General features: G+C 41.9%; 1 protein-coding gene across 5 annotated transcripts in view; it reads right to left on the bottom strand.

Moving 5' to 3' along the window:
- Positions 1-25,895, bottom strand: part of JAG2 (jagged canonical Notch ligand 2) — a 288,684-nt gene that overhangs the window by 80,019 nt on the left and 182,770 nt on the right. For all 5 annotated transcript variants that reach the window (XM_033952670.1, XM_033952665.1, XM_033952666.1 and 2 more), the window contains 4 exons: positions 12,900-13,050; positions 12,092-12,256; positions 11,817-11,930; positions 6,925-7,038 (listed from right to left, as the gene is read on the bottom strand). In XM_033952670.1, the coding sequence (XP_033808561.1) occupies positions 6,925-7,038; positions 11,817-11,930; positions 12,092-12,256; positions 12,900-13,050 (544 nt within the window). The remainder of the gene's footprint in view (positions 1-6,924; positions 7,039-11,816; positions 11,931-12,091; positions 12,257-12,899; positions 13,051-25,895) is intronic.

The raw sequence follows: 25,895 nt of genomic DNA, 5'->3' as shown, positions 1-25,895 counted from the left end.
AGTCGTATATCGAGCGGACCATATACTTGCGCATTTGGAGAAGGCCAGAGATGTGCTGTTGGAATAGCGGGACCTTGCGCTCAGGAAGGTACTTTTGGAGGGCAGACAGTTGTTGGACCAAATGTTTCAGGTAGAAGGAAAAATGGAAGGAATAGTTGTTTGCCCTGTTTGCAAGCATGGCATTCTGGTAAAGCCTCTTGCCAAACTTGTCCATGGTTTTACCTTCTCTGCCAGGAGGGGTAGAGGCATAGACACTGGAGCCCTGAGTCTTTTTTAAGGTGGATTCAACCAGAAGGGACTCATGGGGCAATTGAGATTTGTCGAATCCAGGAATGGGAATGACACGGTAAAGGTTGTCCAGTTTACGGGGGGCTCCCGGTACCGTGAGGGGATTTTCCAAGTTTTTGTAGAACGTTTCCCGTAGAATGTCATGCACGGGAAGCTTGAGGAACTCCTTAGGAGGTTGCTCAAAGTCTAGAGCCTCTAGAAAGGCTTGAGACTTTTTTGAGTTCGATTCCAGAGGAAGGGATAGAGCAGCAGACATTTCTCTCAAAAATTTAGAAAATGAGGACTGCTCTGGTTTAGAGGTGGCATCGGGTGCCGATGGTTCCTCATCAGATGAGGAGGGATCCTCCTCGGTACCGAGAGGAGTTTCCTCCCATAAGTCAGGGTCCCTGACTTCTGGTCGAGACACCGGGGTGGAGGGCGCGGTATGTCGAGTTTTAGACAAGGACTTTCCAGAGCGCACCGAAACGGTACCAGGGGAGGACGACCGGCGTCTATCTCGGTCCCGAGAAGAATGCCGTACCGCCTGGTGCCGAGGAGGATCCAATGTGGCCTGAGAAAGAACCACCGGATCGCCTTGAAGTTGTTGGGCCGAAAGGATCGGCATGGATGTGTTCACCGGTACCGAAGGGGTGGACACCGGGGGCTCGGTACGGGGCTCGGGCCGGTCTGGTACCGGAAGGAGCGGTGCCAGGATAGTGGGCAACAGTTGTTCAAGTTGTTTCTTCAACTGTTCTTGGAGTTGAGCCTTTAAGATGGCCGAGATACGGTCATCTAGGGGTGGCATCGGAACCGCTTTCTTTTTCTTCGGTTCCTTAGATGCCGCTCCACGCCCCGGCGATGAGGAGGCCGATGACGAGGCACTCACCGAGATCGGGGCGGAGCGTTTGCGGGACCGGTGCGATGCCGGTAGGGACGGTGTCGCCACCGTAGCCGGAGGGCGCTCGAGGGAAGAGGAAGGCTTCTTAGCCGGCTTACCTGGCGCCAGTGACGCCGATGCGGGGTCGGTCGGTGTCAAGGACGACGGTGCCGATTTTTGAGGTACCGCTGTTGAAGGTGAGGAGTCCATCGCCGACTCGGTGCCGAAGAGGAGAGTTTGCTGAATTCTTCGGTTTTTAAGGGTTCTTTGTTGAAGAGTAGCACAGCGGGTGCAGGAGTCCGCCCGATGCTCCGGACCCAGACACTGCAAACACCAATTGTGTGGGTCAGTTATGGAGATCGGGCGCGCACACCGCTGGCACTTCTTAAAACCGACCTGCGGGGGCATGAAGGGGAAGATAGCCTCCGCAAAATCGAAGCCCGAGGCCTGTATACTGGCAACAGGCCCCGCCGGGGCAAAAACGAAAGAAAAAGGGAAAAAAGCAAAGTTTTTTTTTTTTTTTTTTTTTTGCAAATCAAAGAAAAATAAACCCGAAGGTAAAGGAAGAAAAATTAAGGAAAAAAGCGCGAGCGGGAAGGCAAAAAAGTGGTTTCAACGGCCGTTGAAAAAACACACGCGTCTTCTTCGCTCCGCGGAAACGAAGAAACTGGGGACCACGCACTCCTCCGTCGGGCGGGAAGGCACTCGCGCACGCGCGGTGCGGCCAACTAGAAACTTCTAGTTAAAAAGGTCCGTACCGAGGGCTCCGTCGGTGACGTCACCCATGTGTTAAGAATATGCTGCCTGCTTGTCCTGGGATAAAAAGCAAGATATCATCCACATATGCCGATACTTTATATTCTCTATCTGAACGCGGAATACCCTGTATCTCCTTCACCTGTTGAACAGCTAATAACAGGGGTTCCAAAACAATATCAAAAAGCAAAGGAGACAAGGGATAACCTTGTCTAACCCACCTCTGCAAATTAAAATGTTCTGAAAATGTATTAATATATAATCTAGCAGCAGGGGAGCTATACAATGTTTTTATTTATTACTAAAGGTAACGGAAATGTGTGAGCAATGGAATCATCTACATTTATCTTGGTGGGGGAGAGTACAAACTGTTAAAATTATGATTTTACCTGTAGTTTGTTACCAAATGGGAATGATACCAATTTTTTTTCAGGGATCTTTTTATAAAAAAATAAATAGGGTTCTAACCAATTTTATTTGGCTGGGTAAAATTCCTAGAATTGCTTTAATGTCTTTGCAAAGGCCAATTGTGGAGGGTGGGGTAAATTTTCCAAATTTTTATAGGTATCACCAGGCCTATATTTTGCATCAAGGTATGTATTGGATCCTCCCAGAGCCCATTGATAATATACCAGATTGATTCTGGTTAGAATGGAGACTCATGTTTCCTTTGCGTCTTGGTCATGTTGTTAGTATCAAAATGCCAAGGTTATATAAAGATCATAAAATATTTGTTGATACCGGGAAAACTTTAAGGTATATAAGTAGTCTGATTCCTAATCCAATAAATAAATCAACAACTCAAACAATTTGGCTAAACCCCAAGATCAAAATTGGCGGTTTTAAAATCATTTGGAAGCATTGGATAATGGCAGGGATACGTATTTTAGAGGATGCAATAATTAATGGTAAACTGCTTGAGTTTTCACAATTGCAACATAAATTTGGTCTAAATAAATCACAATATTTTAGATAGTTGCAGTTGAAGCAGGCCATTCAGGTAGGGGTCCCTGAATGGAAAAATCTTATTAATTATCATAGCCTAGAATTCTTGTACTTTCAAGTGAAACATAGAAACATAGAAAGATGACGGCAGAAAAGGGCTATAGCCCATCAAGTCTGCCCACTCTACTGTCCCACCCCATTAAGTCAGAGTGCTGCTCGACCCACGTAGAGATCCCACTTCTACTGGTCACCAGGCCGCAATGTGGTACAAATTAATATCTGGATTTGTAAATAAATGTCTTAGAGACATTTGGAGCATTGAGATTAAGCATCAAATTAATGCATCTCAATGGCCACGACTTTGGTCTTGGAGGATAAGATGTACAGTTTCAGCATCTATGAGACAAACATGGTTTTTTTCTTTTACATAGAGCTTTTTGGACCCCTGTTCGTTTACAAAAATTAGATAGCACTAAGTCTAATAGATTTTGGCACTGACATCTTGAGGCTGGGACATTAGATCATCTTTTATTCTATTGTCCATTCATATTATTATTTTGGAAATCAATTTGGCCTCAAATAAATAGGATGGACAATCCGGTAGCCTTGACTTATGATACTATTTTATTTGGTACAACAATGAGAGCAAAGAGTCAAATTTCGTCACATAACAACAAACTTTTATTCATATTGACTGGAGTAGCAATTCAACAAATAACATACAATTGGAAAAATTATGACAGATTAAGTTATAACTTTTGGTGGAATTCGGTATGCCATACATATAAAATGGAGCGCACAATAGCAACACAGAGAGGTTATTTTGGTAAATTTCAGAAGATCTGGAGACCATTAGCAGATTTTTGTAATGATTGATAACATTTTCCCATAATAAGATATTTGTTAAGCGGAGATGTGGGTGGGTATTATTTTATTTATCTCATAATATGTATGAATTAATTAATATTTTTGATCTATTAGGTTAGATTTTCTGAAACAGGTAGGGAGGGATTGGGGGTTTTCTATTTTATTTATAATTGTTATACATAGTAAATGTATTACATAATATTTAAATTATTATAAAATATGAATATAAGAATATGTTGTACTTAAAGTGTTACATGAAGGAAAATCAAGTGTGTATTTATAAGATCATATGAATTTTTCTGATACACTTGTTGTAATATGCAAAACTGAATAAAGAAATTATAAAAAAAACAAAAACAACTTGGAATGTCTATAGGCAAACATTCCATGTGTAAAGGGGAAAAGGATAGTATGAACGGACAGATGCTGAAATGTTATCAGAAATTAGGGAGGCTAACAAATTGGGTAACACAATAATAATGGATGATTTCAACTACTCCAATATTGACTGGGTAAATATAGCATCAGGGCATTCTAGGGAGATAAAATTCCTCGATGAAATCAAGGACTGCTTCATGGAGCAGCTGGTTCAGGAACAAACAAGAGGCGAAGCAATTCTAGATGTACAATATATACTTGAATATAAGTCGATCTGAATATAAGTTGAGGCCCCCATTTCCCCCCCCCAAAAGGAGGAAAAATGGTTGACTCGAATATGTCAGGTGGCTTAATATTCAAGTGTTCTGCCCTGCCAGGTTCTGCACCCAGCCCCCTTCCCTCCCTGCCTTGCACTCAGTCCCATTCCATACCAGGCTGTGAACCAAGCCCCCCTCCCTGCCAGGCTCTGAACACTGTCCCACCTTCCTTCCCTATACCCTCTTCCCCCTAAAAAGAGCCAATCTTATCAGTGATGTCAAAATGGCTTGATTGTCCCGTATTCCCCTCTGCCCTCTAACCCAGCCAGCAGATTAACTATTCCCCTTAACTTAAACTACCTAGTGGTAGGCCGGGACAGGAGGGATCCCTCCCTTCTCCTGCCCCGACTGAAACTAGTAATTACCACCCTCCCTTCCTCTCGTACCTGTTCCCTGGTGGTCCAGCATGTATCCCTCGCTGAAATCCTGAAGACCGCACCTTGATAGGCTGTCGCGAGAACCGCGAATCCCGTGAGAACTTGCAGCAGCCTATCAAGGAGCGGTGCAGGGCTGGCCGGGACACGAAAAGCTCGCTCCTGCATGCTGGCCCAGGTGCGCCGCTGGCTACTACCTTTATAATCTTCAGGATTTTAGTGCGGGATACACAATGGACCACCAGGGAACAGGTACGCGAGGGAGGGAAGGAGGGAGGGTGGTAATTATTAGTGTCGGCTGGGGCAGGAGATGGGAGGGTTCCCTCCTGTCCTGGCCTAAGGCAGGCCTGCAGGAAGTCTGGGAGGGTTTCAGGTGGTCACTGGGGGATGACCCGAACATAAACCGGGACCCCATATTTTTGGGCCCCAAAATCCCAGTTTATATTCGAGTATATACGGTAGTTCTTAGTGGAGCACAACATGAATTGGTGTGGGAGGTAATGGCTGTGGGGCCGCTTGATAACAGTGATCATAACATGATCAGATTTGATACAATTCATGGAATAAATTCACACAGGAAATCCAATACAATAGCATTTAACTTTTAAAAATGGAGACCATGATAACAAGAGAAGAATGGTAAAAAAACCAAAAACTTAAAAGGAGCAGCTGCAAAATATCAAAAATTTACATCAGGCGTGGATGATATTCAAAATACCATCCTGGAAGCCCAGGCTAGATATATGCCATATATTAAAAAAGGAAGACCAAATGGCAACCAGCGTGGTTAACAAGTGAGGTGAAGGAAGCTGTTAGAGCCAAAAGAAAATCCTTCAGAAAGTAGAAGAAAGATCAGACTGAAAATAACTATGAACAGCACAAGGAATAGCAAGTCAAAAGCAAAGTGCTAATAAGGAAGGTAAAGAGGCCCTGAAATGAAGACTGCACTGGAAGCAAAAACATTCAGTAAAAACTTTTTTAGGTAGATTAAAAAGCAAGAAGCTGAGAAGAGAATCGGTTGAACCGTTAGACGACCGAGGGATAAAAGGGGCGCTCAGTGAAGACAAACTATATCAGAGAAATTAAATGAATTTTTTGCTCCAATCTTCACCGAGGAAGAAGTGGAGGTGTTACCGGTGCCAGAAATGGTATTCAATTCTGATGAATCAAACAAATCTCTAATACTGGAAGATGTAATGGGTCAATTTAACTAATTGAACAGTAGCAAATTGCCTGGACTGGATGGTATATATCTCAGAGTGCTGATAGAATTTAAAAATGAACTTGCAGAGCTATTGTTAGTAATTTGAAATTTGCCTGGACTGGATGGTATACATCTCAGAGTGCTGATAGAATTTAAAAATGAACTTGCAGAGCTATTGTTAGTAATTTGAAATTTTACTCTAAAACCAAAATAGCACTGGGAGGGTGGCCAACATGACACCAAATTTTAAAAGGGTTCCAGAGGTGATCTGGGAAGTTATATATCACAAGAGCTTTGTGCAAAATTGCAAGAGGACCTTGTGAGGCTGGGCATCAAAATGGCAGATGTTTAATGTGAGCAAGTGCAAAGTGATGCAAGAAAGACGACATGAACCTGAAAGAGGAACCCAAACTATAGCTGCTTATTATGGCATCATTGTGTTTCTGCTGATATTTATTGTATTTTTACAGTGCTGCTAAATGTTTATATTTATGATAGTGTCTCATATTAGTTCTATTTCCAGAATTCAATTTGCCATCTACAAGTTTAACTCATTGATTTTATATTATGCTTATTTTTGGTCATTTTATTACTGTTATGCTGTTAGCAAAATTGTAAGTTTCATGTAGAGCCTTGGGAGAATCTATTCATAAATGTAGTTAATAAAATTGCAATAAATAGAAGAAATAAAATAAAAAAAATATGTGAAACCTGTCCATCATCCTTGTAGATAAGTTTTGCACATGGTTCTTTAAGTTGTGTAGTTGTCAGAACCTATTGTTTTCTTTTGACTGCAGTGAATTTTTGCTGCCCTCCAGAAACTGTCAGCATAGGTGACCTAGACTAAGCTGACTCTGGTTGCACAATCACATACACGCCAGTAAAAATAGGTTCTCTTCACAAAAGAAGAACAAAGCCAAATAAACTATCCAAACTTACGTGAATGGCAGGTTTTGCCCTTCCAGCCATTTTTGCATTCACAATAAAAATCATTCACTAAATCAATGCATTTGCCTCCGTTGTGACATGGACTCGGATTACAATCATCAAAATCTATTAAAAAAAAAAAGAAGGTATTTAATAAAGACTACAAAAAAAGTCAGAAAAATAAAAACAAAACATTTTCTTTCCAACAAAATATCTACATCTTGGATACCTCAGAAAAGCAGTCACAGACTGATTTAATGACTTAAAAAAAGTTGAATGCAGGTTTATTAGCAGGATTTTTAATTCTGCATTTTTAAAATATCTACATCCAGTGGAATTAATTAGTAACATGGAATTCAGTGAAGTTAAAAAGTACAATAAAACAAAAGTGAACTTCTGAACTCTGGCCCAAGAATAAAACTATCCTTGGAGTGGAGAACCCCTAACCTCTCTATCCTCACCTTCCCATCCACAGCCCCCTCCCCTTTGATGGTCCAAATCCTTAACTTTAGCAGAGGCAGCTGTATCTTCCTTCCCCATCTGCTCTTTATCACATGTGATCTTGGAAAATGACAAAAGATTCAGTCAAGGTCTGTGACATCAGTTCAGTTACTGCCATTTTTCAAGGTGGTGGGGAGCAGGAAAAAACAATTAAGGGCAGATGTTCTTCCATCTGAAGATAAGCACAGGTGCACTATTGGGGGGGGGGGGGGGGTGTCTACAGGGTAGGTGGTGGTGGCGGCTCTCCAGTCCCAGGACACTCTTGTCCAGATCTCCCAGTCAGATTTTCTTAGAATTTAAGGGTATCAAAAGGGAGGACTTGGTCTTTCCAGATAGTGATGCTGAATATGAAGTTTACTTAAACACCGCAGTCCGCATTTTGTAAAACCACTCACTGTGATGCTTAAATATTGATCCAAGAAACTTCATTAAAAGGCTGCATTCTAACCAGTTTGAGCCAGTAAAATCAAGTATAGTAATTTTTTATAAAAATCACTAAAAACCTCTCTAATCAATCTTGTACAATATGTTACAGCAAAAGCTCATCTGTAAAATTCTTGTTCAATCCAATCTGTTGATTTCCTAAACAGTTTAAGGGAAAAAAAAAAGGATTGTTACTGTTACTTGGCTATTACTCCCTTTGTTGGCTTTATTCCTTGCTTTTATATTTGTCTTTAAAATATATTGCTACTCCTTGGGTTTTGGCCAGGTATTAGTGACCTGAATTGGCCACCGTGAGAACAGGCTACTGGGCTTGTTGGACCATTGGTCTGACCCAGTAAGGCTATTCTTATGTTCTTATGATTTACTTTCTCCACATGCTTTGTATAAACAGGTGGGTATTGCATATGATACCTCAGTTCTCTTAAAATTGCACATTAACAGTGAGTACTGATGCTTTAAGAACAGAAATAAGCCAGATTAAAAGATCCTTATGATGAGAGGAGCAAGATGGCCGCAGTGTAGCGAGGACGCCGACAACTTGTCTGCCTGCCAGAGAATTTTCCTTGTTACCTGTCTCTATCGGGGATTCTTTTAATGCCAAAAAGGAGGGGGAGAGCGGCTGCCATGGCCCAGCAACATGAACTCACCCCGCAACGGCAAGGGACAATGGACGGCTTTTTCACATCTTCGCCTCGGGGCAAACCAGCATCGCCGAACCAAAGGGAGGTTTCGGCATTTGGGAGCGAGATGTCACTTAGCCCGGCAGGACCACTCCCTCCCCATCAGCCACGAGAAAGGGAAACTACGGTGGCTCAGAAGGGACAGGAGGCTATTTCCCTTTCTGAGCTGGAGGGCTTTCCGGCGTCCCTGAACTCTCGAGTGGCAGCAGAGGTGATCGGGAAGAGGACAGAACTGACTTTGCCAGAAGGAGGACAGATTCCAGCGGTCCCCATACTGGAAAGGCCAGTAGAGTTCACGTTGGAGTCCATCTGGAAGGCATTAGACTCCTTATACCAGTTGTGTGCAGGAACACTACCTCTAGTCAAAGAACAGGAAAAGAAAATTGAATCTTTATAGGAAGGGATGAAGAATCAGGCAGTAAGAATGGATTCCTTGGACCAACAGGTTCAAGGGATACAAAAGTCTCTAGTTACCTTAATGCAAGACAGACTATTGCTAGTAAGGAAAGTTGAAAATATGGAAAATTACACTACAATGTTAAAGTTAAGAATACTCAACTTTCCCAAAGTACTGGCAATGTCTCCTCGAGATTTATTTAATACATTTCTTAAAGAAGTATTTAAATATCCTGATTCAGGACTTCCACCTCTGCATAAAATATATTTCCTTCCAGTATCAAAGAAGGTTTCACAACCTGAGGCATTACCTGATCCAGTGAGCTTAATGGACTTAACAAGAATATTGGAAACCTCAGTGGACGAAGCCATCTCTTACTCTACACTAATGGTGACTTTTGTCTTTCAACAAGACAAAGAGGCACTTCTTAGGCTGTTTTTTAGGTTTAAAGAGGTGACCTTTATGGACTCTAAGATCTCCATGTTCCCAGATGTTTCAAAATTAACTCAGACTAAAAGGAAAGGGTTCCTGCAATTGAGACAATCCGTACTGTCTTAGGGTGCTAAATTTCAGCTTAGATATCCTTGTAAATGTTTGATCCTTTTGGATCAACATTCATATATTTTTTTTGACTCTGTTACCTAGAGGGGAAAGGAGTAGTCACTCCTAGTATTCCCACCCGGACTTAGTTCTTATTAATGTAGAAGATGTAAAACCACTTTATAGACATAGTTGTATAGTATATTTCCTTGATATCTATCAATTCCCATGATGGAATGTGAATTGCTTCTCCCATATTGTGGGCTTTATTAGAGAGATTGTTAAATCCATAAGGAGGTTTTTTTTTTTTTTTTGGGGGGGGTTTACCTTTTGATTTTGTTTCCTGTTTAATTGTGTGTTAATCTCTCTTTTTTCTGTATACATATACTGGAATGGGATATTTATAAAATCATAAAAAAAAGATCCTTATGATAAGAACACACACATAACCAACCATACCTTAATTTGCCTCAGGAATGAATTTATCAAACTAGACATTTTGTTCTCTTTTGCTTACAAAGTGGTAATATTGCTTTAAAATTGTCATAACTTCCTGCATATAACCTGTAATCTTATTCCTACAGCCAAACATGCTGTGTATATAACACAGGCCAACAACAACAACATTTTCTTGATGCCTTGGTTTTTTTTTACCTGTCCCAGGGGTTACTGTGGTGCTGATTCAGAAAATTACATTGGATAGACTGCATCAATTCTAGTTTCTTAGATATGCCTTTAGGATAGTAGAGCCAAATATGAACATTGGGGGGGGGGGGGGAAGGGGGAAGATTGGCCTCTTAGGGAATATATAGTGGTTGTGGGACAATATAATCAATGAACCTTTGGTAGGCTTGATAAATCAATTTGTAAAGGCTTTGAATAAAGATGGTTCGTGCATTGAATAGAGGGGCATAATCAAAATCTTAAAACGTCCAAAAACCTGCCTAAGTTGACAATTGGACGTCCTAATAGCAGGGACGTCCAAGTGTTGATAATCAAAACAAACTTTCTGGACATTCAGCAGCATTTCTAAGCTGCTGTGCGTCCAGAGCTGGGAGGTGTGTTATGGGCGGGCTTCTTCCACCTGGACATCCTGAAGCAATAACTGAAGCTTTTCCAGGACATCCTAGGCTAAACATGTCAAACTCTGGCCCACGGTTTAATAACAATTGGACCACCAGACAATTTCAAATTTGCACTTAAGCTGGCCTGCCAGTACAACACCGCATCAGCTGTAGGTTCATGTGGTTTCCCAGTCTCACATAAAGCAGCCTGCTGAGGATCGCTGGTCGGCTGTAGCCATCCTAGCAGGCTGCCGTAGCCTCAACTGCACGTTCCCTCTGCTGTGGTCCTGTATGTCAGAAGAGGGGCGGGACTGCAGCAGAGGGAACATGCTGTGGAGGCCGATGGCAGCCTGTAGGATCGCTAGAGCTGACCGGCGATCCTCTGCAGGCTGCTTTAATGTGAGACCAGGAATCCGAGATGAAGGGGGTTGGAGAAGGATAGTGGGAGATGTCGCAGCAGCAGGCTCCTCAGTTCAAAGAACTTAATGCATTGCTCTGCTCTATTGCGTTTGCTAGGGTAAAGAAAATAAATGCACAAAAGAATAAAAAAAGCAACATAGGAATACCTCCTGTGCCTGGATGTAACTTTCCTTGAGCTACAAAATCTAAAATAATCAATAAATATAGACAAAACGAAGTTCCAAGCAGGGCCGATATTAGACATGATGGAGTCCAGGGCAGACTGTAATAGAAGCTAAGCTGTTCACTTAAACATAGACCCCCTGAAGAAGCTGTTAAGAAGGCGCAACGGGTCCCGTCAGGTCAAAAACAGCTATAAATTTAAGTAACAGAAACACCGGCTACAAAAATTGAAACAAAAGATAAGTGCTGGTTACTGTTACTTTAGATTTTTTGCACTAAGAATCAAGCACTTTAAATGTATATTGCATGAAGCATTTAGCACTTTAAAATATTGAAAAATTTAAGAAAGCAGTATGCACAAAGCTCAGTGAAAGATATCCTATTCCTGCTAAGGCTGATTTAAAGATTTTATGATTAATCAGCACAGTCATCTGAGAGCTTAGTTGCAAATTGATCTATACACATTGAAGGCAATTATATTTGCAAGTCCTTATTGTATGCTAGTTTGTCAACGAAGAGGACTTTTTCCTATTGTTGATTATTGAATGTAATCACTACTAATATCTATTGGCTTCCATGGTTTAGACACTGATTTCTACTATTTATGAAAGTGCAGATACTTAGTAAAGTGTTTTGCTATGAAATATTCATGCTTTAAATTTTTCAAGGGTGCATTTATATGTTGCACGCACTTACTTATGTCACAAAGCTCTCCTTCCCAGCCATTTGGGCAAATGCAGCTGAAGGAATCAATTTCATCAATGCAAGTCCCACCATTATTACAGGATTTCCCAAAACAGTCATTAATATCTAAAGAAAAATAATATAGTTACCATAGTGGCATAAAGTTGTGTGAAGTAAAACAAAACAAAACCACAAAACAGCTATAGGCTGCATTTTCTTAAAGGTACACACACACATTTGATCTATATTTCTCTGCATTGATACAAGTTCAGCAAATTACTACTTACTTTCATGGCAGTAAGCACCAGTGAAACCTCTCTCACAGGAACAAGTAAAATTTCCTCCTGGCTGGCTTATACATCGCCCATGAGGCCCACAAACATTTGATGAAATGTAATGGGTAGCTTCTTGTGTAGCATTAGTAGAGATCTCTACTGTACAGCTGTCTATGACTGGAAAATAAGCATGTATACATATGAGGGTTAATAATATAACATTTAATCATCTAGGCTTTTGTCTTCCTCCGAACAGCTATGTAAATATGCACATTTCAATATATATATATATATATATATAATTTTTTTAAACAGATCCATGATAAGATTCTTGGCCCAGTGGTTTTAATCTAGTCTGTCTGAAGTTCAAGCTGAAATGAAACCAAGCTATTAGGCTATAAAACCATTGTAATGTGTAACTATATCCACAGAATTCCCCCCTCCCCCAAATCTTAAATCCCACTTTTAATATCTTCTCAAGCACTGTAGTAGAAGTCCTCAGCAAGGAGTCCAACTGTGGGATCCTTTGCAGTTAGTATGCACACCAAGTTCAGGCATTGTGTTACCACCATGCAAAGGCTGCAGCTTCTTTTCTGTATTTCCTTCTCTGGTAACTCTGAGGTACTTAACTTGGGTTTTACAAGCTAAACTGTTATCTCCCACAAGGTAGAACCAAGTTATTGAACCAGCCTGATAAAAGACTACTGACAAAGTATATTAGGTTAATGAAACATATCTTCTACATGCCTTTTGCTGCTACCTTGCAACTATCCTGTAATACATTAGGTTTGATTTTATAACATAAAAGTCAATTAATTACCTTTACAGGAAGAGTCTTTACAGTGGTCTTTAAGGTGAGAACAATTCTTTCCATCATAATCATCTAAGCATGCACAGTAATAATCTCCTCCTAGATCATAACACTTGGCTCCGTTCTGGCAAGGGCTGGGCTCACATAAATCAATATCCATCTACAACAAAAAAGATGGCAACAGATTATAAAAGTAACAAAAATATAGGAAATTTGGCATTGCATGCAACAGCATCTTCCATTAGCTTAATTACAACAGATTTTTGTCCTCTCCCTGATCTATGTTATATTAGTTATACTATTATCAACAAATGTTGCCTTCAATTGCACCTGACAATGGATTTAAAAGTAATCTGCAACAGCTATCACATATTGTGGGGGACAATTTAAAACAGGCTTGCTCAAATTCAGTCCTCACGGGCCACAAACTGGCCAGATTTTCAGCATATTCCTATTGAACATGCATGAAATAGACTGCATGCCCACTACCCGTCAGGTGTATTACTTTGTAATAAAAAAGGTTTGCCTCACTCAGAGCCTAAAGCAAACTTGCCATACCATAATAATGTTTCCAGGACTCAAACAAGAATACTGCATCTTAAGCACAACTATTTAGAATTCAGGAAAAGCAACTAAATATATGCCATCACTATATATAGAAAAGAGAACCACAAATATAGAAATATACAGTCAAAAATTTAACTGAAAACCCAAGAAATCAAATTGCATGCTAGACACCATGGAATAGAAATGAATTTCCTCTTGTACTGTGAAAAATACAAGACAGAGATACGCATTCCTCTTAAATTCAAAATAAGATACTTTTTCTCTCTTTGTTGTCTAGGTATTTAAGTTTCTCTGGTCATGTTGGTCCCATCGCAAGCAAAATCAGGAGTTAAATTTGCTGCTTCAACCATGTAAAGCAAAGGTTACTTTAAATTATGTTTAAATACTGGGGCTCTGCAGCATTGCTCATCCTGCTGCTGGTTTTTCTTGCACTGTATCACAAGCTATTGCTACCACCAGTGAGTTGAGTTGAATTGAGAAGATCTAAACCAGACACACTGTGCTCTTCCAGGCTCACTATACTTCACCATGTGGCTATGATGGGGGAGGGGGTGGGAAAAAGGCTGAAGGCAGTGAGGGGGACATAGGAAGGAGCACTGGGGGCACTAAGGACATAGGAAGGGGCACTAAGGACATAGGAAGGAGGCACTGGGGGCACTAAGGACATAGGAAGTAGGCACTGGGGGCACTAAGGACATGGGAAGGAGGCACTGGGGGCATAGAAAGGAAGCACTGGGGGCACTAAGGACATAGGAAGGAAGGAGGGAGGGATTAGAAAGGGACAATTGTTAGGCCTGAGTGCAGAAATAAAGAAATGAAAGAAAGGATGCACAGTCAGAAGGAAACACAACCAGAGACTCATGAAATCATCAGACAGGAAAGGTAGAAAAAATGATTTTATTTTCAATTTAGTGATCAAAATGTGTCAGTTTTGAGAATTTATATCTGCTGTTTATATTTTGCACTATATTTGTCTATTTTTCTATAGTTACTGAGGTGACAGTGCATATTTTAGTCATTTGCCTTGACATCTTTGAAACCCCCTAAATATAAATGATAATTAACATTTTCTCTGCGTATAGTGTGCTTTGTGTTTTATTTTATTGTTACCATTATGAATTAATAAGATATTATGTGTACATGAAAAATGAATGGAAGAAATTGGGGGTAGGATTGGGGCGGGGCTAGGGCAGGATTGGGGCAGGGCTAGTGCGGGACTGACAATTAATAGATGTCCCATTTTGATGAAAAAAATAAATGGTCACATTAACCATGAAGGTCTTTCTCTGCTGTCATTTACTGTGTAATTGATAGACTAACCACTCCCCCTTTTGCAAAGCTGTGCTAGCAGCTGCTGCATGGTAAAAGCCCTAAGCCTTTTAAAGCCCTATGGGCTTAAGAACAGTTGATTTATTATAGATATCATTTGATAGACCTGATTGGAATCAGTTTTTGAGTTTATATAACAAATATTCTAATTCTTACTGTGTATTAGATCACTGCGTTCCATCAATAATGAAAATGCCCCATAGAATTTCAAGGTAGATCTGTACAATTGGTTATCTTATCATTTGGATATGGGTTCATTTCCTCTTTTGGAAGGGCATATTATTATAACACCAATTGTTAAGAATTATAAAGAATTTCTATCGATGGTTTCTAACTATAGACCAATTGCTTCTATCACAATATTTATTAAAATAATGGAGGGCTTTGTTCAATTGCAACTCGTGAGTTATCTGGAGTGACATACACTATTGTACGATTCAGTCAGGTTTTCGCTCCCATTATGATATAGAAACGGTACTTGTTGCTATCGTGGATTTTCTTCATAATTTACTTAGTAAAGGTACTAATGCTCTTATGATATTTAGATACATTTGGGATATGGAATAAGGTTCATGCTTGGTTTTAGGGATTTCTATCCTCTCGTACTTATAAAGTAAGGATGAATACTGGTTGTTCTCGTGAGCGGCAAAATCCTTGTGGTGTGCCCCAGGACTCACCACTTTCACCTCTGTTGTTCAATGTGCACCTTTCTTCTTTGGGTACCAAATTAGGTAATCTTGGTATAAGGTTATTTAGTTACGCAGATGATATTACCATCATAATTCCAAGTTCTTCTTCTGCTGCTAACATTAACCAGGTAGTTGAGGAAATTTTTGATTTGATTGAGGGATGTTTGTCAGAATTTAGACTTAAAAGCTTAATTCTGAAAAAAACTAAATTCTTCTTTGCTTCATCTTGACAGAATATCTTTGATACTTCTATTATGTTAAAGACGATGCAATATCCGATCCATCCAACCATTAAGATTTTGGGGGTTACTAATGATCAAAATCTAACTATGTGTAATCAAATATCTCTGGTTGTTCGTAAAGGTTTTCATATTCTCTGGAAGCTGCACAGTCTTAGGGCTTATTTCGATTTTTCAGCCTTTATATTGCTGGTACAATCCTTGGTATTAAGCCATTTGGACTATTGTAATAGTCTATTTGACAAGAACTAAGAAAAATCTTTCAAGATTGAAAATTATTCAAAACACTGCAGTAAAACTTATTTGTCTTAAAAAAGTATGATCATGTATCTCATTTCTATCGAGAATTGCATTGGATGCCAATGGAGGCACAGGTTATCTTTAAGCTGGGTTGTATATATTACAAAGTTTTAGCTGGCGATGCTCCTTCCTATTTGATTGAATTTTGTTTTTCTACTCAAAAATCCTCTCGAAGCTCTAAAGCTCTTCTGATTTTTCCATCGGTGAAAGGTTGTAAATTAAAAAGATATCATGATCTGATGCTTTCATACCAGGCTGCAATCTGGGATAAGGAGTTTAAACCTTTACTATTGATGTCTGTTTCATATTTGCATTTTAGGAAACAGTTGAAGACTTACTTATTTTCAAAGTTCTTGGTTTCTAGTCTCCTAATTATTATCAACTGTGTATTCAATTTGTAAAATGCATAGAACTTAAAAGGTGATGTGGTCTAGAAATGGATTTTGTGTTTATGGCCTGTGCTAATTGGCTTTGTAGAAGAGGCCTAAAATAGGATTGTCAAAGAAACATTGGAAGCAAGAAGAAAAGATGCAGAAGAAGATTTATAGAATCGTGTCTCATTTCTAAACATTTGTTTTCTCAATTGTAAGTATTTAGAATTTGCAAACATGCATATTTAATTATGGGTATATACTGAAAATTTAAAATATTCTGAAATGCCACAGATATCTTCAGTTGTTTGAATTATTTGGTTTTTTTTAAAATTTCTATTTAGATGCTCAAATATCCTTTCATGTGCAGAAGTCATTTATTTTCTTCCTGCATGGTAAGCATTTATTCTTAAAGCTGCAGATTAAATGTCTTTTGAAATTCAATCTTTGCTACTGTCATTAAAACAAAAATGTCAAACTTAAACAAATCTTAAACAATGTAAACTTTGACACAGTTACAACCTTTTAAGGAAGATGTTAATATTCACATACATTTTAAAAGTCGCTTCACATTTGTTTAAAACAACTTTGTTTAGGCTGTAACACCTTTTATCCTCAATGATGAGAAGTACTGCAGCCAAAACATCAAGCCTCTTAAGAGGTCCTTTGCCTGTTCAATCTTTCTAATAAAGCTGCCTTCTCTTCTTTTACTACTATGCCCAAATTACCTGTAGTTAATCTTACTAGATCAAAATATCAAATGGGAACAAAAGACAAAACCTCAACTATACAAGTAGTACAAATGTTTGCTGTGTTTTTCTGATAGTGTTTAATTAGCAAGAGAAAACATTGTTCCACCTCTTTACTGCAACAGGAAATTATAAAATTATGCTCTGCAGGTGAATTTCCTTTATGCTTTCTAGGTTTATAGTTGTTACTTTTCAAGATATACAGTTGAGGGCATAGGGGAATCATGGCAGAAAACCACATGAGACAGACAAATAGAAACATAAAAATATGATGACAGATAAAGGCTTTGATCATGCATACTAGATTTGCCCAAACTATGAATAGAACAGGCTTTAAACTAAGAGAAAGGGGAAAGCCGACAGTCGACCTAGCGTCGATGATTCGGAAGAAGGTATCCCGTGAAGATACTAAGGGGAAAAAAGGCAGGGAAGAAACAAGAGACAAATTACAGGAGTCAACTAACCCAGAAGAGGAGGTTAGAAAGATTGTAGCAAAAGAGAAGACACCAAAGACTGAAGCACAGGGAAAAGAAATGAAGACGACAAAATGCCAGGATCTAAACTGCATATATACTAATGCAAGGAGTTTAAGAAACAAAATGGGGGAGCTAGAAGCCATGGCCAATGCAGAGGACATAGACATCATTGGAATCTCTGAAACGTGGTGGAATGAGGAAAACAAATGGGATACAGCACTGCCGGGGTACAAGCTCTATCGCCGGGATAGGTCAGGTCAGAAAGGAGGAGGAATAGCCCTATACGTAAAAGAAAGCATACAATCGACAAGAATGGACACAGCGGAGATGATCAACAAACTGGAATCGCTATGGGTTAAAATACCGGGTAGGAAAGGGCATGAAATAAAGATGGGCCTATACTATCGTCCACCCGGGCAAACCGGAGATAGCGATAAAGAAATGGATGCCGAGATGAAGCGAGAATGCAAAAGTGGTTACACAGTTGTTATGGGAGACTTCAACTATCCTGGGATAGACTGGAGTCTTGGAAGCTCAAGATGCGCTAGGGAGACAGAATTCCTGGAGGCTATACAAGATTGCTTCATGGAGCAGCTTGTTAGAGAACCGACGAGAGGAAATGCCACTCTGGATTTAATCCTAAATGGACTAAGGGGACCTGCAAAGGAAGTGGAAGTAGTGGGACCGTTGGGAAACAGTGATCATAATATGATCAAGTTCAAGGTTGAAGTAGGCATACCGAACGGAAAGAGAACCATAGCGACATCTTTCAACTTCAGGAAAGGAAACTATGAAGCAATGAGGGAAATGGTAAGGAAGAAACTTAGGAACACTTCCAAAAAATGGCAAACAGTAGAACATGCCTGGTCTTTTTTCAAAGACACAGTGAGCGAGGCACAAAATCTGCACATCCCCAGATTCAGAAAGGGGTGCAAAAAGGGTCGAACAAAAGACCCAGTATGGATGACTAAAATAGTGAAGGAAGCGATAGGCAATAAGAAAAATTCATTCAGGGAATGGAAAAAGGACAAAACTGAAGGGAACCAGAAGGAGCACAGGAAGTATCAAAAAGAATGTCACCGTGTGGTTCGAAAAGCCAAAAGAGAGTATGAAGAGAGGCTAGCCAGGGAGGCACGAAATTTCAAACCGTTCTTCAGATATGTTAAAGGGAAACAGCCAGCTAGGGAGGAGGTAGGACCGCTGGACGAAGGAGACAGGAAGGGAGCGGTGAAGGAGGAGAAAGAAGTCGCAGAAAGACTCAACATGTTCTTCTCGTCTGTATTTACAAACGAAGACACAACCAACATACCGGAACCTGAACAAATATTCAATGGAAATCAAGCAGAAAAATTAACATCCATGGAAGTGAGCCTTGATGATGTACACAGGCAGATAGAAAAACTTAAAACTGACAAATCCCCGGGTCCGGACGGAATCCATCCCAGGGTTCTGAAGGAATTAAAGGAGGAGATAGCGGAACTACTGCAGCAAATTTGCAACCTATCCTTGAAAACAGGCATGATCCCGGAGGATTGGAAGATAGCCAATGTCACGCCCATCTTTAAAAAGGGATCAAGAGGTGACCCGGGAAACTACAGACCAGTGAGTTTGACTTCGGTTCCGGGGAAACTGACGGAAGCACTGATTAAAGAACACATCGATGAACATCTGGAAAGAAACGAACTTTTGAAAACAACCCAACATGGTTTCTGCAGGGGGAGATCGTGCCTAACGAACTTATTGCACTTCTTCGAAGGAATTAACAAACGGATGGACAGAGGAGACCCCATAGACATCATATACCTTGATTTCCAAAAAGCCTTTGACAAGGTGCCTCACGAACGTCTACTCCGGAAACTGAAGAACCATGGAGTGGACGGAGACGTACATAGATGGATCAGAAACTGGTTGGCGGGTAGGAAACAGAGGGTAGGGGTGAAGGGCCACTACTCGGACTGGATGGGGGTCACGAGTGGTGTTCCGCAGGGCTCAGTGCTCGGGCCGCTGCTATTTAATATATTCATAAATGATCTAGAAACAGGCACGAAGTGTGAGATAATAAAATTTGCGGACGATACAAAACTATTTAGTGGAGCTGGGACTAAAGAGGAATGCGAAGAATTGCAAAGGGACTTGAACAAATTGGGGGAATGGGCGGCGAGATGGCAGATGAAGTTCAACGTTGAGAAATGTAAAGTATTGCATGTTGGAAACAGAAACCCGAGGTACAACTATACGATGGGAGGGATATTATTGAATGAGAGCAACCAAGAAAGGGACTTGGGGATAATGGTGGACATGACAATGAAGCCGACGGCACAGTGCGCAACAGCCGCTAAGAAAGCAAATAGAATGCTAGGCATAATCAAGAAGGGTATTACAACAAGGACAAAAGAAGTTATCCTGCCATTGTATCGGGCGATGGTGCGCCCGCATCTGGAATACTGCGTCCAATATTGGTCTCCGTACCTTAGGAAGGATATGGCGTTACTCGAGAGGGTTCAGAGGAGAGCGACACGCTTGATAAAAGGGATGGAAAACCTCTCATACGCTGAGAGATTGGAGAAACTGGGTCTCTTTTCCCTGGAGAAGAGGAGACTTAGAGGGGATATGATAGAGACTTATAAGATCATGAAGGGCATAGAGAGAGTAGAGAAGGACAGATTCTTCAAACTTTCGAAAAATAAAAGAACAAGAGGACACTTGGAAAAGTTGAAAGGGGACAGATTTAAAACGAATGCTAGGAAGTTCTTCTTTACCCAACGAGTGGTGGACACCTGGAATGCGCTTCCAGAGGGAGTAATAGGGCAGAGTACAGTACAGGGGTTTAAGAAAGGATTGGACAATTTCCTGCTGGAAAAGGGGATAGAGGGGTATAAATAGAGGATTACTGCACAGGTCCTGGACCTGTTGGGCCGCCGCGTGAGCGGACTGCTGGGCATGATGGACCTCAGGTCTGACCCAGCAGAGGCATTGCTTATGTTCTTATGTTCTTATGTTCTTATGAAAAGAGAGCCACGGTTAGGCTGAGGAGAAAATTCACTTGAATTCCTCTATCCCTTCCAGACATAGCCCAACTTACCACTATGGCCTGTGTCACAGTGTTTCTTTCCACTGCCACAGCAGCACATCCTGGCGGCAAAAGCCCTCCTCTAATCTAATCTAAATTTTATATACCGTTATCCTCAAAACTGAGTCCGAAATTGTTTACAAAACACTCAAAATCGTTAACACAGAAACTACTAAGAAATTACGGAGAAAAGTCAGGTACAAAAAAAAATAAAAATAAATAAATCTTCAAAATAGCTCTGTCTTGAGACTTATGAAACAAATCAAACAAACTCTTCAACTATGGTCAACATTGTGTCGTACCCATGATCCTTAGACCTAGGTGCATGCTGTTAGCACTACCCTGTAGCCTATTTTCACAAGGTCACATGACTGCAGCCTGGAGCAGGCACTTCCATCAAGTGACAAGTAGAGATGGGATTTGAAGAGTGTTTTAATAAGGTTAAGCCTGGCTGCTGCTGCTGGGGACTTGGAAGGCGAGATGTCCCTATAAAAAGGAAGAGTAGGGGACAGGATAGTGTCTACCCTCATCCCTCATAGATGCCAAGCACCAGTCCTCTCCTCACTCACCACAAAAACAAAGCCTGACCCGCCATTTAGCACAGTTACTTACCGTAACAGGTGTTATCCAGGGACAGCAGGCAGATATTCTTGACTGATGGGTGACGGCACCGACGGAGCCCCGGTACGGACAATTTTAGAGTGATTGCACTCTAAGAACTTGGAAAGTTCTAGTAGACCGCACCGCGCACGCGCGAGTGCCTTCCCGCCCGACAGAGGCGCGCGGTCCCCAGTTAAGATAAGCCAGCTAAGAAGCCAACCCAGGAAGGTGGGTGGGACGCAAGAATATCTGCCTGCTGTCCCTGGATAACACCTGTTACGGTAAGTAACTGTGCTTTATCCCAGGACAAGCAGGCAGCATATTCTTGACTGATGGGTGACCTCCAAGCTAACAAAAAGAGGAATGGAGGGAAGGTTGGCCATTAGGAAAACAAATTTTGCAAAACAGATTGGCCGAAGTGTCCATCCCATCTGGAGAATGCATCCAGACAATAGTGAGATGTAAAAGTATGAACTGAGGACCAAGTAGCAGCCTTGCAGATTTCCTCAATAGGAGTGGAATGGAGGAAAGCTACAGATGCTGCCATAGCTCGAACTCTATGGGCTGTGACAGAACCTTCCAGTGTCAGTCTGGTCTGAGCATAACAGAATGAAATGCACGCTGCAAGCCAATTAGACAACGTACGTTTAGAAACAGGACGTCCCAATTTATTCGGATCAAAGGACAGAAAGAGTTGGGGAGTTGATCTGTGGGGCTTAGTACGCTCTAAATAGTAAGCTAAAGCCCGTTTACAGTCCAAAGTATGCAAAGCCTGTTCTCCAGAATGAGAGTGAGGTTTCGGGAAGAAGACAGGCAGAACAATGGATTGGTTGAGATGGAATTCAGAGACAACCTTGGGAAGAAACTTTGGATGTGTACGCAGAACCACCTTGTCATGATGAAAGACTGTAAAAGGTGGATCCGCAACTAGTGCATGTAGCTCACTGACCCTCCTGGCAGAGGTTAGAGCAATCAGGAAGACCACTTTCCAAGTGAGAAACTTGAAAGGAGTTGTAGCCAAAGGTTCAAATGGAGACTTCATTAAAGCGGAGAGAACCACATTGAGATCCCAGACTACAGGGGGTGATTTAATAGGTGGTTTCACATTGAAAAGACCTCGCATGAATCTGGAAACTAAGGGATGAGCTGAAAGGAGTTTCCCATGAACTGGCTCATGAAAGGCAGCAATAGCACTGAGGTGGACTCTGATGGAAGTAGACTTGAGGCCAGAGTCAGACAAAAAAAGAAGATAATCCAACAATGTCTCCACTGCAAGGGAAGTGGGATCAAGATGATGAAGGAGACACCAGGAAGAAAATCGTGTCCACTTCTGATGGTAACATTGCAGAGTGGCCGGTTTCCTGGATGCGTCCAGAATGGAACAAACGGGCTGAGACAAAAGAGTATCATTCGAAGTCAGCCCGAGAGATACCAAGCTGTCAGGTGCAGAGACTGGAGGTTGGGATGTAGAAGGGTCTCCTAATGCTGCGTAAGCAGAGAAGGAAACAGTGGAAGAAGAAAGGGTTCCCTGGAACTGAGTTGAAGTAGAAGGGAGAACCAATGTTGCCTGGGCCACCGTGGAGCAATCAGAATCATGGTGGCTCGTTTCCTCTTGAGCTTGAACAAGGTTCTCAACATGAGAGGCAGAGGAGGGAAAGCATACAGGAACACATTGGACCAGTCGAGGAGAAATGCATCCGCTGCCAGACAGTGAGGAGAGTAGAGTCTGGAGCAGAATAGGGGCAGCTGGTGATTGTGAGGAGCTGCAAAGAGGTCTATCTGAGGAGTGCCCCACTGAGCGAAGATGGATTGTAGAGTGAAAGGATCGAGTGTCCACTCGTGAGGCTGGAGAATTCTGCTGAGCTTGTCCGCCAAGGAATTCTGTTCTCCCTGAATGTAGATAGCTTTCAGGAATAGATGGTGATCTATGGCCCAAGCCCAAATCTTCTGGGTTTACTGGCACAAGAGGCGAGAGCCTGTCCCACCCTGTTTGTTGATGTAGTACATCGCAACTTGATTGTCTATGCACAGCAAGAGGACTTGAGGAAAGAGAAGATGTTGGAAGGCCTTGAGGGCATAAAACATCGCTCTGAGTTCCAGGAAATTGATGTGATGTTTCATTTCCTGGGCTGTCCAAAGTCCTTGAGTTTGGAACTCGTTCAAATGAGCTCCCCAGGCATAAGGGGAGGCGTCGGTGGTGATGATAAGTTGATAAGGAGGTAGATGGAACAGAAGACCTCTGGAGAGATTTGAGGATATCAACCACCATTGTAGAGACTGACGAAGAGATGATGTCACAGATATGTGACGTGAGCAAGGATCCATCGCTTGGGACCACTGGGTAGCTAGGGTCCATTGAGGAGTGCGCAGATGAAGACGTGCGAAGGGTGTGACATGGACTGTGGAGGCCATGTGACCCAAGAGTATCATCATTTGCTTGGCAGATATGGAACGTTGTGGAAGCACCTGCTGACAGAGAGATTGAAGCGTTTGAAGACGGTTGGATGGCAGGAACGCTCTCATGAGGACTGTGTCCAAGACCGCTCCAATGAATTGAAGTCTCTGAGTGGGGATGAGATGAGATTTGGGTAGATTGATCTCGAACCCCAGAAATTGCAGAAACAGGATGGTCTGGTTGGTGGCCTGAAGCACTGTCTGAGATGAATTGGCCTTTATCAACCAATCGTCCAGGTAAGGAAACACCTGAAGGTGGTGGGAGCGTAAAAAGGCAGCCACCACAATCAGACATTTGGTAAACACTCTTGGAGAGGAGGCAAGACCGAAGGGTAGCACCTTGTACTGGTAATGACAACGATTGATCATGAAGCGTAGGTACTGTCTGGAGGCCAGATTGACCGGTATGTGAGTGTATGCTTCTTTGAGATCGAGGGAACATAGCCAGTCGCCTTGATTGAGAAGAGGATAAAGAGTGGCCAGAGAAAGCATTCTGAATTTCTCTTTGACCAAGCATTTGTTGAGATCGCAAAGATCTAAAATGGGTCTGAGATCTCCTGTTTTTTTGGGAACTAGAAAATAACGGGAGTAGAATCCCTGCCCCTTTTGATCTAGAGGAACTTCCTCTATGGCATTCAGAAGGAGGAGGGATTGAACCTCTTGAAGAAGGAGGGAAGACTGAGGAGTGTTCAAAGCAGACTCTTTTGGTAGACCTTGGGCAGGAAGAGTCTGAAAGTTGAGAGAGTAGCCGTGGCGGATGATGTTGAGGACCCACTGATCCAAGGTGATGGTTTCCCAATGGCTTATACAATGAGTAAGGCGTCCTCCTATAGGCAGCGGAAGATGGGTAGATGGAGGAATACTGGCTATGTCCTGGAGAACCAAGTCAAAAGGGTTGTGAGGATTTTTGTGGAGGAGGAGGCTTCACCTGTTGTTGCTGCTGTGCCGGTCTATTGTTTTGCCTCTGCTGTTGCCTCTGACGCCTGGGTTGTTGAGGTGCCGGTGGCAAAGGACGAGCCACAAATCGACGTTGGTATGCCGATTGCTGACGAAAGGGCCTGGTAGGTGGGTCTTCTTTTTTGTTTTGAGGAGAGTATCCCACCTAGTCTCATGAGCTGAGAGCTTTTGGGTAGTGGAGTCCATGGATTCTCCAAACAGCTCATCCCCCAGGCAAGGTGCATTAGCCAGTCGATCTTGATGATTGACATCAAGTTCTGAAACTCTGAGCCAGGCCAGTCGACGCATGGCCACCGACATAGCCGTGGCCCGAGAGGTCAGCTCAAAGGTGTCATAGATCGATCTGACCATGAACTTACGAAGTTGTAAGAGCGATGAAGAAGTTTGGCGAAAGGCAGATTTTTTAAGGTCAGGGAGGTATTTTTCAAAAGATGACAAATTCTGAATGAGATGCTTAAGGTAGAAAGAAAAATGGAAAGCATAGTTCCCTGATCTATTAGCAAGCATCGCATTCTGATATAACCTCTTGCCAAACTTATCCATGGCTTTACCTTCTCTGCCAGGAGGGACAGAGGCGTACACACTAGCCCCCGTAGATTTCTTTAAAGTGGATTCCACTAATAAAGATTCATGAGGGAGTTGCGGTTTGTCAAAACCTGGAATAAGTATGACCTTATATAAGGAGTCCAGTTTGCGAGGAGCTCCTGGGATGGTCAAGGGTGTCTCCAGATTTTTGTAGAAAGTTTCTCGCAAAATATCATGGAGAGGTAATTTTAGGAATTCCCTTGGAGGCTGGTCAAAGTCCAGTGCATCGAGAAATGCCTTGGATTTTTTAGATTCAGCCTCCAAGGGAATAGAAAGAGAGTCACACATCTCTTTGAGAAAAGAGGTGAAAGAAGTTGCATCAGGTTTGGAGGACGGATCTAAACCAGAAGGGTCCTCGTCCCCTGACGAACACTCTCCCTCAGAGAGGAAAGGCTCCTCTGAATCACCCCACAGATCAGGGTCCCTCACTTGAAAGCTTCGGTCCCGTGACTCCGGTGTGGAGGGTTCCAGGTGTCGAGTTTTGTGAATCGGCTTACCAGATCTCTGTGAAACGGTACCGGGAGATGTTATAGGGTGTGCCGGTGCCGAAGTTTGTACGGCCTGGTGTAAGGACCTCGGTTCCGGCGCTAAGATCGGCATGGATGCTGATGAAGCCGTA

Source organism: Geotrypetes seraphini, chromosome 7 (assembly GCF_902459505.1).
Source record: "Geotrypetes seraphini chromosome 7, aGeoSer1.1, whole genome shotgun sequence".
NCBI lineage: Eukaryota > Metazoa > Chordata > Amphibia > Gymnophiona > Dermophiidae > Geotrypetes > Geotrypetes seraphini.
Note: the sequence above shows the minus strand (reverse complement) of the source record. Positions and strands in the feature narration are given on the sequence as shown.